At 32.9% G+C, this 16,584-nt stretch overlaps 1 protein-coding gene across 1 annotated transcript in view; it reads left to right on the top strand.

Moving 5' to 3' along the window:
- Positions 1–510: 510 nt before the first annotated feature.
- Positions 511–16,584, top strand: part of LOC129230109 (glutamate--cysteine ligase catalytic subunit-like) — an 83,811-nt gene continuing 67,737 nt past the window's right edge. Inside the window, exon 1 of the mRNA XM_054864512.1 lies at positions 511–660. Within this exon, the coding sequence (XP_054720487.1) occupies positions 511–660 (150 nt within the window). The remainder of the gene's footprint in view (positions 661–16,584) is intronic.

Genomic DNA, 16,584 nt, shown 5'->3' with positions numbered 1-16,584 from the left:
TGTTTCCCTAGTTTGCAGTTTATTCACAATTCTTGTGACTCAAAATCAGGCGCGGATCAATAAATTTTGAGCAAAATCTATCGGGCCTCCTGCAACAAAATCGATAGGGCCTCTCCCCAGAGGTCAGCGCCAGCAGTGCATATTTGCAACGTAAATAAGTCTTTGCTATTTTTTTTTCTACTTTTTAAGAAAATTCTTGGGCCTTTGGGCCCCTTAAGGACATAGGGTTTGCAAGTACGCAGATCCGAGCCTGCTCAAAATTCCTACGATTTTCGCCTCTCAACGTCCTCTTTTGGAAAATTCCTCCATTCACTGGAGGCATCCTCATTTTTCCCGTTTTAGGGCCACTCCGAAAACACGAGCTTCCATGCTTTTGAAATTTCAATAGTATTTCTGGAGTAGCTGTTGGCAACAACCTATGTCAATAAGCGCCTAATTTCCTCAACGAGAAAGTTACGTTTGGAAGTTGTTTTCGTTTAATATTTTTTGTATTTCTTTAATAGCTTACGAATGGGATTGCTTACTATAGGCTCTCCATTGACTTGGGAAGAAACAGAAAAATACTCTGATCATGTGAGAAAACATGGAGTAATCCAGTTTATTAATTTGTATCGTCAACTGAAAAACCGGCAAAATGATTGCTTGAAATGGGGTGACGAGGTAATGAAAGTGATTTCCCTATTTTATATGATTATTTTTCACTCAGTTACATTTATAAGGCTTGTATTATCATGTTATTTTTGGCTCAATAGACATTCTTGATTTCCTTCTCTTACGAAATCAATAAACTCTTTCAAGAATCTTACGTAATTCGTCCTTGACTATGATAAATATAAGATAGTATATTTGGCACGTGACTTTTCACTATGCAATGTCCGTAACCATCATAGTTTTTTTTACGACTGGTTTTAAGTATCTAAAAGAGTTTAAGTTTTTCTTTAGTTATCATCTTTGAACTATAATTCTAATTGCCACATAATCTTCTGTATACTGGTATATAAAGCATGTGTGCGGTGATAGCTATTCACTTAAAATGCCAATTTTCTCAAGTAGAGCAGTTTATTTTGCTCTAATTTTTTTTCTGTGTTTGAACTTTCTTTTGAACTAGCCGCTTTAGACCCGAAGAAAAACCATTGCTCAAAATCATTTTTTTTTTGCTGTATTGTCACCTTGTGACTCCAATAACATAAAAGAAATTGAAAAAAATATTTGGTGTTTTGAGGCAAAATAAAAATGATGTACTGTTATTTGAGCTTGAAAATATATCATCTTTGACTAATCACTTTTTTAATAATTTGTGAAATTAAAATTTTATTTTCAGCTGCATTTCTTTTTTTTTTTTTTCAAAAAATAGCAGTTGACTTTACATAGTTTTGAACACTTGACACTTTTTTTCTGGTTACTTTTCGTATTTAAATTAGGGATGCACCGGATATCCGGTAACTATCCGGTATCCGGCCTATCCGGCTGATTTTTTAACTATCCGGAACTATGAGGTATCCGATCCGGCAAGCCACTCCGGATCCGGATATCCGACAGTTTTTTGCAGGATATCCGGGCAGTTATCCGGTAAAAATGTTAACATTTTTAGATATACGGGGTTGATGTGGGGTTATCTGGTACGAAATGAGGGTTTAATTTTGAATTTACTTTTGCAAAAATTCCAGTTAAAGCTTTCACTGCTTCGTAAACTTTTTGATGATGCTTTCTCTTTTAATTGCTGCTTCAAAAACGACCATTCCTCTTCAAACCTAGCTTCTGGCATCTCCCCGCGTCCCCCCCCCTCTCCTTCGTGAATCTGCTGACGGTATGTTGCCAATAATTTCTTCCTCCCTCTCTCACTCTCTTTGCTTTAACACGCTGAAGTGAAAAGTCGACATTGAAATGGTTCATATCAAAGCACTTGAAGTTCGAGGAGCGGCCGTGTTGAAAATTAAAATACAGTCAAGTTCCGATTTGCGGGAGGAATGCATTCCACTACTCCTCTCGCGTAAGTTGAAATTTAGCGTAGTAGAAAAATGTATAAATTCGAATTTTTAGAAACACACTAAAAAATTTTAGGCATTTGTAAACACCTCTCACACTATTTTGAACCATTTCTTAACTATATATTACCGTTTCTTGCATAAAAAAGCTGTATTATTCAACATAAAACTCTGTTACGATGTACAAAATTAATGGTCAATGGGAGAGAGACATGTAAATAAAACAATAATGTAGTTACAGTGTATTAATAATTTAATAATGCACGCTTTGGTGCCATTATATCTCATGAACATTAAAACGAAGAATGAAAGAAACTAATGAAAAATGCGGAATAGTTGCACTGAAACAAAGCAATGTTTAGAGTAGTACGGTGTAGAAACTTCCGTTTTCAGTGATACTACAGGGTGGCGACAGATCAGGGAGATCAGGGAATTCTGAAAAAATAACAAAAAATCAGGGAAAATTGATTTTTTGAGGAAAAATTTTTTTTTTTTGCTTTACAAAATTAAGTACTCTTAATTCCCTACGCATTTTCCGCCGAATTATCTGTTTAAGAAAAAAAAATAATAATAAAAATAAAATTAATGAGGTGCGATTAGGGGCTGTGCACATATAACGTTATCAATTTTTCACATATTTTTGACCCCCCCCCTCCCCTACGATATCAAACGTTATCATTACACGACCCCCCCCCCCTCACTCTATGATATCGTTATCAGGTACAAAAAAATTAAGTTTTTAATTCTATATCCCACCCATTAATTTATAAAATTATTTGTGTACAGTCAATATCAATACCATAATTATCAGTAATGTTTTTATAAAATCGAGGTATAATTAACAAAGGTATTAAAAATAGAATAATTTTAATATTACGACTAATATGTGATAAATTAAAAAATGTATTTGTTATAATTATTTTATCACGTATAAATTGACATTTAAAAAAGGAAATTTAAGAATTTACAATAATTAAGATAAGGAAAAATGAACAAAAATTAAGTGGAATACAGTGATGAATAATGAAATAATGTCACAATTCTTCCCATGTTGGTTCCATTAGTTCTATTATAGGTATCTCGTCTGAAATGTTTGGAAGATCACTTTTCAAATCTGCACTGCAATCACACTCATCTTTATCAATCCACTGTAGATCATCATCATCCCTAAAACAAGCCAAAAGTTCTGTCCGCCTGCGAGCAGCAATACGCTTTGGTTTCATTTTCTCAATGATCATGGCTTTTCCGCATACTTTTGAATGATCTTTTAAAGCCTTTAAGGTGCAATGATATATATCACACTTCACACAAATGCGTTTTTTCAAGATTTCGTCGTTTATTGATGGCAAGAACAAATCATATGCAATTTCACTAACATTTGAAGATGTCTGCTTCAGCTTGGCAGCATCCTGCATCAATTGCGCGGCACACAAAGGAAGATATGCTCCTCCCTTTTGAATGGTCAATCCCTCACTGACTGGAACAGGAACTGGCAAGAAATGGTTCTTTAAGATTGAACCAATATTTGATCGTTTTGGTGTACAGCACGATCGATCGTCACATTTTACTATTTGACACAAATATGTGGAACATCTCATATGTGTTCTTTTCCAACTCTGACAAACTTCTGAACTTATACGTTCACTTCCAGGTGCCTGATACTTTGCTACTACAGGGTAGTCATCAATTACTGTTGAATTCCATACTTCAGAGAGCACATTTGCAGCTGCTTCGAAGTTTTTCTTCTCTTTCTCGACATCAACAGTCTTACCACTCGAATCCAAGTGATTTCCGAAGTGATCATGTGGCAAAACTAAACCTGAGAGTTGGCGGCTAAGGGGTGCCATTCGCCTCTCTACTGCATTGTAGGCCGAACGACCAGGGGCATTTGTGGCTAGGAATACGGCATCCAAATCAAACTTTTTAAAAGTCTCAATTGCGGCAAGCTGTACTTTTTCATACCGAGGATTTTCGTCGGGGCCACCATCACTTGTGATGATTAATACTGGTTTTACAGTAGAATCTTCCCTTCGAACTAATTTTGAAAATTCTGGCAGAGTCATCACATTGTCTAAGTCAAATGCATGAGTTTCAGCAGTTGAAGAATCGTGTTTAGCAGAGCGAATCGCTATATAAGTTGGACCGGAATATGATACTCTTGTCGGATCGCATGGTTTACCATCTTTAATTACTAGTCCGGCATAAACACTTGGTATTAGTTTGTGTCTAGCTGCTTTCACAAAATCATGGTCTGGAAGTCGAACACGATAGTCTAAGTGCATTATCAATGGGCTTTGATTTTTAGCAGCTGTAATGCCAATTGGTACCCTACATTTATCATCAACTGACAGAAAGACAACATCTTGACTGGTTAACGTTGCGGATAATTCTTTCAGGTGATTGATTGTCATTTTACAAAACTCGCTGTCTGCGTGAGCTCTTCTTTGATTGTTTTGTGGTTGGCATAAACGGACCGGCACAGTAGTAACATGGCGCTTTCCTTCGACTGTAGAATAATTTCGCGGCAGTAATCGCAAGTAAGTAGCTGTTCTACTTAGCATTAATCCGTGATTTTCCTTCAGTTCGTTGTGCAAGTCGTCTAATGTCATACATGAATTAAGGGCTTCACAACGTCGTCGTCCATCTGCACCAGCTCCCTGCTTCGCCAGTTCACAAATCACTTTCAAAATCTCTGGTTGGTCATTTTCCAGAGCTGGTCTCCCTATTTTCTTAACTAACTTCATATTATCTTCAGGATATTTCTCTTCCAATGCCTCAAAAAGTTTTCTCTTTTTTTCTCGCGCTTTCCTATTGGCTTCAGCTACATTTATTAGCCGTTTTAATTGCTTTTCTAGATTTTTCACATCATCTCTGGCCTTTTGAATATCAGAGTGGCTCACTTCAGCGAGCCCAACATCCCTTTGACGCAAAATCAAGAAAAGCCGATCTTTCGCTAGGGCAATTTTTGAAATCAGTGTCTTTTGTGCTGGTGCTTCTCGGGCATTGTTGATGGGCTTCTCAGATGAATCTTTCGGAATAACTTCAGGTTCGGGTTTCGAATTCGTTATTTCGCTACTTCCAGAACTGGTACTGTCATTCATAGCTGTTGACGCTGCAATCTGTGCTTTCTTCTCCGTTGAAGGTACCTGTGTAAAAATAAATGTTGTTTAGTGAGCGCCTTTGGAGTGAATGTTATATTTTCAAACAAAATATTACATTCACTAAAAAGAATTATAATAAACCCTTGACCGAGATATTAAGAATACCAATCGATTAAAAAAATTCCATTCGAAAATTCGCATCGGTTCGAGAGTTATCGTGCGAAGAAACGTCCGTACGTCCGTACTAACATTACGATCTTAGTATACACTACGTGATCCTAATAAAGAAAAATCTGACAAGTGTAAGAAAAGTCAGAAATCCATTTTATCAAATATTCAGAAACTGCAATTCAAAACCAACAATCAAAATCACTATGCTAATCTTTGATAAGTTCTAACTTTTGTTTTGATATTTTTATTTTAAAAGGATGACTAGCCTGTTCCGCAGTTGTAAAGGGGACTAAATAAAAACGAAAAGTACAATTTACATTTAACAAATTTCTAACGTATATAAGAATGCAGAATAAAAGAAAAATAATCATTTTTCTAAAGCAAACACGATTCAGTTTCGATTTCATTAGAAAAAATGTTCTGATGAAAAAAAGATCTTCCTGTCTGCTAAGGAAAACAAAAAAAACAGAAGTTCATTGGAAATGACAAAAAAAAAAAAAAAAAAAAATATAAAATCATAACTAAAAAAATAAATATTCTCTAATAAAAAAAAACTTCAAAAAAAATGTAAAATCAAAAATAGAATAATCAACCATGGTCAAAAAAGAAACTAAAAAAATATAACATTCATCTATAATTCCAAACGATAAAAAAAAGCAGATGTGTATAAAAGAAAGGAAACTGAAAAAAAAAATTAAATTAAAAATTCTCCCCGCTAAGAAAAAAAATCTCCTCCATAATGCTCCAATTTTCTAGTGAAACGGTTTTAGAGTAGAGTGGACGCAATAGTTTACATCCCCATGTTAATACCAACGCATGCATTATCAAATTTTTAGAAAAAACTTACCTTTGTCCAAAAGGATAAAAGCCCTGCTCTCTTTTTCTTTGCAATTTTGTTCAATTCTTCAAGCTTTCTCTGTAAAACAGTGTTGAATTCTGGATCAAACTTGTGAGCATTCCAAAATATGGTTGCCTCTCTCTGACAAACTTGTTTTGTTTTATCTGGATTTGCAGTTTGAATGCTTTTATGTAGTTCTAAAAACATTTTATTTTTATCCATTTCAAGAGATTTAGAAAACGTCTTCACACAACAAGAACGATTGCATCGATGAGTGTGACTCCACAAGTTGCCGTCTTCATTCCTTATCAGTTCGCAATTCGCATAACTTCATTGGTCAATAGGTAGAAAAAAAAAGCGAGGGAATGGAACAAAGGTGACATTGGGCGACCTTGGTCGATAGAACAAAAAGATGTATCCCAGGCGAATTCTCGGAATAACCGTGGGGGAGGAGGATTTGGCTCTGGAGTGCAGGTGTGATATTTCTGGTGTTATTTCAATCAATCGTTACTGTATGTGTTTTGTGCCTTAAATTAGAAATAAACTCGCGAATATTGCACGAAAAATACGAAAATTGCAATATTATACGAAAATTTAAAAAAGTGATAACGTTATCAAACTTAAAACCCCCCCTCCCCCTCTCGATATCATACGATATCATTTGGCTTTACCCCCTCCCCCCCCTAAAATGATAACGTTATATGTGCACAGCCCCTTATACACTGCCGCATATTTGTGCATCTTTTTTCCTCAACGTCAAAGTATTGAATCTTATTTATTAACGACAGGATGAACTTCTTAAGATTGCTTTTGTGTCTGTTAGGCTGTTTATTTTACCTAGCTTGAAATTTCTTTTTACGCTTTCAATGCTACGTAAAATAAGCAACCATACAGGCAAAGAGGAAGCCTTCAATTATGCCTTAGCTCCTTTGCCTTTATTCCATTGTCTCGAAGTAATTAGCGTACTATAATCACATTTCAAGAAGAAATATTTGGTTTTTGAATTAATACTATAAAAGCTTAAAAGTTATTACTTCTTCGCGTTTTTAATTTCATTGCTAAAATTGAACTTTCAATTAAAAAAGCTTTGTTTTTTGCTGTTATACTATTTGTTGTCACCGCAGATTATAAAGGTTTTCTTTTCTTCAGACTTTAGTGATTCTTTAATTTTATAACCAAGTTGTATTCTTCTTTTATATATTTTGAAATTAAGTAATTGTTTTTTTTTTTTCCTTTTTTCCCCCTTGCATTTCAAAGTTGTTTGTTACAAAAGCAATCTAAGATTTTTTCTCGTTACATACTGAAATCATTTGAAATAGTTAACTTGTGTACTTAAGAAAATATCTTTATTTTTTAATTGTTAAAAATGCTGTATTCATTCATTAAAACCTATGTCCTTGATTAGAGAAAAGCTCCCTATGAATGGTTGTCAAATGGTTTCATCTGTTTTGCATAAATATGTCAATTAGTTATATAAGAATAATTACATTAATTCTATTCTTTCACTATTACTTGTTATTCTAAAGTAATTGAAATTATTTTGAACTATCATAAATACACATGTTTTTAAAAGTAATTTTAATAGTTTCTTAAATTCTTATGCTAAGTTGTTTCTGGAAGTAAAGTTTTTTTTTTTTTGTAATTTTCTCTTTAGTTCTACAACTTTACATAACTTAAAACGTTTAAAACACTGCATTTTATACAAACATACAAGGGATTTCAAGTAAAGCAAAGAAAGAAAACCATTATCATTGGTAACGTAAATCAGGGAAATTTGGTGAACTTAATCAGGGAAATCAGGGAAAAGTCAGGGAACTTTTTTTCACAGTTCCTGTCGCCACCCTGTACTAAAAGGATGAAGAACCATCAAGAAACCATTATGTAGTGACCAATGACGTAGTTGATGCTTGCACCCAGCGCACGCAGTTGTACAAACGAACTATTTTCGAAATTATATTTGCTTGTATATTTCTTCACATGCTAAAATCCTTTGATTGCATTCATTTATATCCAAAATTTTGTGTTGCATTTGTATTTTTTCCATTTTTAGTTATCCGTAAAAGTTTTCTCCCCTTTTTTAAAGTTATTTCACTTCCGTAAAAATGAGTTGAAATCTACCTGGAAAAAAAAAACCATCCGCAAAAAAAAAAAAAAAATCTCAGAACGAACGTACAATTCATTTTATTGAAAGCATGACACATTTTAGAGGAAGGAGAAGGGAGGGTGGCAGATCGGGCAAGTGAAATTTGAATTCTCAGGCTTCAAATAATCTCTGTATGAACTAAAAATATAAATAAAGAAAAAACGGAGAGAGCTTTTTATTTTATTTTTTTTTTCAGTTTTAATTTCTAGTCTTGTCATTTTTTTCTATTATGTATCCCTGAATTTAAGATGCTAATTTGCATCTTTAGAGAGAGTGAATCTTTGTTTTCTGGAATTAAAGTAAAATTTTCAGTTGATTATTTTAGCATAAGTTTATTAATTTGTTAACTGGGTTGCCCACCTAGGGGGGGGGGTATTTTCTCTTTTTTAGGAGGATTTTTCTATTTGGGGGGTATTTATGGTTTTTAGGGGATGGGCCCTTGCTCTTAGGGGGGGGGGCACCCCTGTATTTAAGATGCTATTTTGCATCTTTAGAGAAAATGTACCTTTATTTCTGGAATTAAAGTAAAATTTTGAGTTGATTATTTAAGTTTATTTATTTATTTTTTGAGTCAAACTGGCCCTGTTTAAATATTTTCTTTTTTAACTTGTATGTTAGAAAAATTTTACATGTGTATTATCTGTAATAAAAATGATTTCAAAGCAAAGTTTTATTTTTTGTTGTTTCTAAATTGGAAACAAGAAAATGTATTACTTTATGATGAAGTTTAAAAATTTTTCTATATGTCATGCAAATCTAATAATAAATACGACTCATTATACGACCTTTAAGATTTCAACTATGAATAATTAAAAGTGTAAACCATGTGTACATTACATACAGAATTAATTTTTGCCGAAAGTTTATCTCTTTCGAAAAAATCTGTCGAAATAAAACAATATTTTAATGTTTCATTTTATATATAGCACAATTCCTAAATTAAAATATAGAGGCTCTAAAAAAGTACATTTGAATGTACTTAACATGTTTTTAAAGAAATGATATGTGGAACAAATTTGATTTATTGTTTTGAAACGGTGTAGAAAAATATGCGAACATGCAATGCAATCGAAATGCCGGATATCCGAAACCGGCAGGTAAGGGGGCATCGGATATCCGGTATCCGGCAAAATCACTATCCGGTGCATCCCTAATTTAAATGAGTTATTATTATACTTAACTTCAGGGGAAAAATAATGCCCTTCCCATGAATGAACCTGCCAACGATTGTTCGTGCTGAACTACCCTTCACCTGTGTCCTACAGACCCATTAATGAGAGAAATTGGGTCTTTTGATGAAAAGTTTTGAGTCCCAAAACTTTTGAGTAAAATAACTCTATTATTAAAATATTCAATGGTTGTAAATGGTATGCATATTTGTATAAGGTGGATGTACCAAATATAGCCACTTACAGAAAAATTCTCTAAATAAAAAAATGTGACAGTTGCAATTATTAATACAAAGAATTACAAGATATACCATTTTAAAGCAAGTTTAATTGGCCTTTAGATTTTCACAAATGGAAACAATACCATTTTAAAACAAGTTTATTTGGCCTTTAGATTTTCACAAATGGAAACTAGTTATGTTAATAATGTATTGAAAATTTAAAAAAGAAAGAAAATAGAAATTTTTCACCAGTTATGCCCATTTTGTGCTAGTTATGGCCTCTCCATGTGCTGTTTGTGACCATCCAATTGTCATTGGTCATGAAGACATTATTAAGATAAAGAAAGTAGTTCACTTATCACTGTCCTGATCTTTATCTGCATTCCATGCACAAGAAATTATAATCTTCATCATCTGAATCTGGAGTATCAAGTTTAAATTTGTTAATGTAAGGTTTAGGGATGCACATAAAGTGATATTGTATCCCATGTTTCACAAATGCCTTCTTCATCTTTTTCGATCCTCTATTTCTTACCAATTGTCTTCCATTTGACTTTTTAATGAGCCAAAGACTGCAACATCCAAGGGTTGCAAAATATGTGTTGCATTTGGGTAAAGGCAAAATTTGGGCAAAGACTATTATGTTAGTCTCTCTGCAAAAATCACTCAGATGTATAGTTACATGAGATTTATGCTCATCTAGAATAGAAAGAGGATAACTGGGAGAGGAATTTTCTTTTCTATTAAGTATGGGGGAAAGACATTGGCAATATATTAAAAAAATGTCTTACCAGTCATCCAACCTGAATTGGAGATTCCTATACCCCATTGAAAAGGTGCAGGTTTCACTACTGCCTTGGAAGTGTGTGGTATTTAAATATTGTTGAAAGGGTGCAATTTCCCCAGTGGCATTTACTATTACCAGTGTTGTGCTATTTAGTTTTCTTTGTCAGAACAGGCAGCTACATCAGAAACGCTTTCACCTTTAGTGGCTAATATAAGCCTACTCTTAGGTGATAAAGGGAGTTTCATCGGTATTAAAAACCCAATGTGGATCTTCAAGAATATTAATATTTTCTGCCAAGAGTACACTTCTTCAAACCATTTTCTTATTTTTTCTTACGGTCATTTCCATGCGTGACTTACACTACAATTGACAATTTAACAAGTATTGTTTGCATAGTTAATAATCAATTTTCATTTAATCAAAAAATCTTATTGTATGTGTCAGTTTACCTCTGAACATGTAGTATTTTTAGCAATATACAAAAACTTTTTTACATTTTGTATTTTACCAAAAAATCATAAAATTGTCATGATGTGACTTACACTACAGGAAAGGAAGTCAAGTTTTAGATACCATTCTAAATTCAATTTTCTTCTTCACTGGTGCAGTAATTTAACATTCTGTCAGTGTATTCTTTTAATACAAGGTTTAAAGCTATAAAATTGAATACAAACAAATTTTTAACTATTAAAGAAAAATATTTATTAGCATTTTTGTGCGTGACCTACACTACATTAATTTTGTGACTTACACTACAGTATGTAAATTTTATAACAACAATGGATACTGAACAAATTTAAGTAACTTTAAATCTTGTAAATGGAAGCTTAGTCACTGTATATATAGTAAATTAAAGTTAAGCCATTGCATACATGGTAAAATCATAAGTGGGAAAAGTGATATGTAACCGCCGGTCAAAGTTAGGTTCCGGTAATTTTTTAATACCTTCTTCAATGTCAATGTCTGACAAATCTTCATTGACAGGCCACGTGAAGTAACTTCCTTTACATTGCAGAAATTTCACTTTTATCGAAAACAAATCTTTGCTTAATATCTGTCCCACAAAATATTTGACACTTTTCTTTCCTGCAAATGGTACTAAAACCCAGCCGCCGACATCAAATTCTGTTTCATCTGCTTCTTCTTCTATATCTACATCTACATCTTTTTCCACATCTACATCTCCATCTTTTTCTGTATCTACATGTCCATTGGTTAAATCAACTGTACAAAATTTTTTGGAGTTCAAGGAAACATTTGAAAATTTAAGTATGTATTTCTTTACTTTAATGAAACAGTGGGATTTCTGAGTATCGGGAATCAAAAATATTTCTTTTCCGTTTGGAGAGCAAATATCATTGAGTTTAGTTATTTCTCCCTTTATGTTGTTGTCAGAAATATATAACAATGTGACGCTTGGGCAAATATCTTGTGCACAGAGAAAAAATTCTTCTGCAGAATGTGGATCAATTTTCCTGGAGAGGGTGGCTTCTTTGACCCTTCTCTTCACCGTGCCACCAAGTCCATCAATAGGTCCTTTACCATGACTGGTTGCAGAGAAATGCCATTCAACAATGGGGAAGTTTTGGAACATGGCGATGCAGATTGAATATTTTTGCTTAAAGTGTTGTCCAGTTCCATCTGATTTGTATATAAGTCTTGAAATAAACAATTCAGGATAGTCACATTGAATTTTCTCTATGATTTTTTCATTAAATACAGCTACTGCGTATTTGTCGTGCTGCATGTAATCTGATACTACAACTATTGGCACAGTTTTTTTTTCATTTTGATATATGAAATATGCTATGGCCGTGTGTATATTGTGCACGATTTCGAGACCTAATGAGCCGACTGTATCTCATCTTGATAGAAGAAACTATAATTTTCACTGAAGTTGAAATGTAATAGCAAAGTGTTGGTTAATGGGTCATTCTCAGAAAAAGCAGGAATTTTACTGCTGATTTTTAAAAAAATAAAATTTCTCCTAATATGTTAAATACTTAAGATTTAGTTAGATCTATCCTAAAGTAATAATGCTATTATAGTGGTTCAGATCAAGCAAGCAAATATTTTAAGTTTTTTAAATTTAAAAAAAAGTTGTGTTTACGGATGTGACAACCGAGTCCACAGACGTGAAAACCAGGTCCACAGACGTGACACTTGCTATACAGATGTGACAATTTATTACATAGATAAGTCATAATAGACTGCAATAAAGGCATAATATAGATAATAAAAGAAATTTATATAATGAATGAAATAAATGTATTATCTTACTGCTATTACACAGTTGAAAATTAAAATCAAAGTAAACAACAGTATTCACATAAAGTAAAGCAACAGACAAAAATTTCAATAGAATACAAATCATAATGGATGATAAGTTCTTTCAGAAAAAATAGTATAAAGTTAATGCATGTTTTTAAATTTTTCCAAGTTTTCTTTAAAGATGTACTGTTTACGATTATTTATTTCCGGCTGCTTTAAAACTTTAACCACAGCATTTTTATCAACTGTTTCCACATTCGTTTTTTCTGGAAAAACAAATTTTCCAGCTCCAGTTGATTTTCGCATAAAATTTACCGTCAAGTCTTCCTCAACTCTTTCCACCATGCCAACATAATGTTCAATATGATGCTTCTCTGATGCAAATCGAACAACAATGTAGCTGTTATGTGTGATAGTCCCAAATTGTTCCATGCTGTTTTCTTCATCAGAGGAATATACATCACTCACTTTTAATGGCGTCCGAATTGCAAGTGTTGGATCCTCAATCTTGATGTTTCCAATTCCATAATGATTGCAGATTTGTTCAGCTGTGCATTGTATACAGGAAAGCCGTCTTGCTTGAATAATTGCTTTGTTGTTTTTGCTCCATGTAATTTCATGTACTTTTAGAGTACCTCGGAAAGTTTGTATGTTATTAGGGAGTTGTTTATCTAGCTCGTCGATATCTTCAGAATCAATTCTGTGAATATCTATGGTGCTGCGTCTTTCTTTCAATGCTGATATAAGAGCATCAATATTTTGAATGTCTTTTCCATGACTCACATCACAATAGTATCAGCTAACCTTTTTATATACCCACCAATTCCATCAGGTGCCCCTTTCCCGTGGCCTTTCTCGGAATAATGCCAACGGAGGCTTTCAACTTTCAGGTCTTTTGCAATTAAATTTGCGGCCAAGTAGAACATCTTATTCCTATACTGTGTACTAGGACCATCACTCAGAAAGTGCACTTTCCGTAAATTGGGAACAACTTTCTTTACTTCTTTAAAAACAGGCTTCAGGTGGGCACATATACAGGGTGGCGACAGATCAGGGAAAAGTCAGGGAACTTTATTAATCAGGGAAAAGTCAGGGAAATATCAGGGTATTTTGAAAAAATTACAAAAAATCGGGGAAAATTGATTTTATGAAGAAAAAAAGTTTTTTTTGCTTTACAAAATTAAGTGCTCTAATTCCCTACGCACTTTCCGCCAATTATCTGTTCAAAAAAAAAGTAAAATAAAAATGAGGTGCGATTATACACTGCCGCATATTTGTGCATCTTTTTTCCTCAACGTCTAAAGTATTGAATCTTACTTATTAACCACAATATGAACTTCCTAAGATTGTTTCTGTTAGGTTGTTTATTTTACCTAGCTTGAAACTTCCCTTTACGCTTTCAATGCTACGTAAAATAAACAACCATACAGGCAAAGAGGAAGCCTTCATTAATGCCTTAGCTCCTTTGCCTTTATTCCATTGTCTCGAAGTAATTAGCCTACTGTGATCACGATTTCAAGAAGAAATCTTTGGTTTTTGAATTAATACTATAAAAGCTTAAAAGTTATTACTTCTTTGCGTTTTTCATTTAATTGCTAAAATTGAACTTTCAATAAAAAAAACTTTGTTTTTGCCGTTATACTATTTGTTGTCACCGCAGATTATAAAGGTTTTCTTTTCTTCAGACTTAAGTAATTCTTTAATTTTATAACCAAGTTGTATTCTTCTTTTATATATTTTAAAATTAACTAATTGCTTTTTTTTTCTTTTTTTCTTGCATTTCAAAGTTGTTTATTACAAAAGCAATCTAAGATTTTTTTTCGTTACATACTGAAATCATTTGAAATAGAGTTAACTTGTGTACTTAAGAAAATATCTTAATTTTTTTATTGTTAAAATGCTGTATTCATTCATTAAAACCTATGTTCTTGATTAGAGAAAAGCTCCCTATGAATGGATGTCAAATGGTTTCATCTGTTTTGCATAAATATTTCAATTAGTTATATAAGAATAACTACATTACTTCTATTCTTTCACTATTACTTGTTATTCTTGCAACAATTATTATACTGTTTGAAAACTTAGTTCAAAATAATTTCAATTACTTTTTAGTTCTATCATAAATACACATATGTTTTTAAGAGTAATTTTAATAGTTTAATTCTTATGCTAAGTGGTTTCTGGAAGTAAAGTTTTTTTTTTTAATTATCTCTAATTTTTTCGTGTAGAAAAATTTAATATCCTGTTTTGTAGGTTTTTTTCCCAAAAAAATTGACTTGATATGTTTTTTTTAACCATTTTATTAAAAAAAGTAGCATTTTTTAAAAATATATCTTTAGTTCAATAACTTTACACAACTTAAAACGTTTAAAATACTGCATTTTATACAAACATACAATGGATTTCAAGTAGAGCAAAGAAAGAAAAAAATTATTATTGATAACGTAAATCAGGGAAATTTGGTGAACTTAATCAGGGAAAAGTCAGGGAACTTTTTTTCACAGTTCCTGTCGCCACCCTGATATAGCAACTGGATCATGACGTTTGCTATCAGATATAGTACAGATAGACTTGTGTTGAGATTCTTTGCTTTCAATTTTGTAGTATAACATGACGGTGTGCAATGTCACCTGTTTTCTGGATCCTCCGAAATGCACACTTTGAACCTCTTCGCTGTATTTACACTGGTAATTTTCGGAGAAATCCATGTGTACAAGAACTTCATCTTCAGCTAAGGATTTCTTTATTTCACTTGTCACTTGATACTGATGCTTGATATTGGCGACATGCTGCCTATACTCTGCAATTAGTATTATAAACTTTGAAACCAATTCATGCTTAGTGCAGCTGATTTCCTCTTTGCATGTATTTTGTTTCATCTTACTTCCATTTTCAGTCTCAATTATTACCCATTTTGTTATCCATTGCTCATACTTAATTTTTTCTTCTGCAAATTCATTAACTATCTGAATTGGATCATTGTTGCTGCATTCCATATAAGTTTTCTCTAAGCATTTGAAATCGAGTTTTTTTTCACAGGTTATTCGTTGAAGTATTTCATTAGGCGATCTTTCTTCAATCATTCCTAATAACTTCATTTTTTTCACAACCAACCCAAAATTGTCACACAAATTACAATTGCATGTATTTCGCTTATGACAATTTGGTGAAACAATCCAAAATGGACGTCCTCGACAAAATTGTGGGTAGCTAAGATCTTTGTGTTCTGGAAATGTGTCGGTGAATTTTTGGTGTAAGTTCTTCAGAGAGTCAGATAATAGTCTCTTTTGTTTTTTCTGTTTCCTCTTTGTTATTGTGTCTTTTTTGCCCGGACATAGCCGGCTATTATCATCATTTTCAAGAAAACTGATAATTAAATTTTGAAGTTTTACTTTCTGATGTAATTTCCTTTTTTGTAAGCCAACTTTTGGTTTCAACAGGTTTTTAGAAGTCAAAAGAGAAATCTTTTTCATAAATCTGTACTTCTTAATGATTTTACCTGTTATCATACTTACTAAGGTTCTTTTCTTACTCAAAACCACCTCTTTCTTGAAGTTTTCATTAATTTGTTTTTTCAGCACTGCTCCAAACTCAAGGTTTTGACGAATTATCTCAGGAACTTTTTTACCACTCAGCATTTTTTTTACATCTTTCTTTGGAGTATCATCTTTCTTTGATACTGCTCTGAAGTACTTTTGTTTGTACTTGTCCCTTTGTCTCTTCAACTTCATATTCTGTTCTTTAAGTTTATCTAGTTCTATTTTCATTAATTCTCTGTTTTGCTTCCTTTTTTTTATAGCCACTAGCAACTCTGGAATGAGATGGGGTGTTTTCAGGCACATCGTGATGTTGAGGGCTTTGAGGAGGTGTCCCGACAATTAACAGTGCCTGTTCTATT

This window comes from Uloborus diversus, chromosome 9 (genome assembly GCF_026930045.1).
Source record: "Uloborus diversus isolate 005 chromosome 9, Udiv.v.3.1, whole genome shotgun sequence".
Classification (NCBI taxonomy): domain Eukaryota; kingdom Metazoa; phylum Arthropoda; class Arachnida; order Araneae; family Uloboridae; genus Uloborus; species Uloborus diversus.
This window is presented reverse-complemented; position numbering and strand designations above follow the sequence as displayed.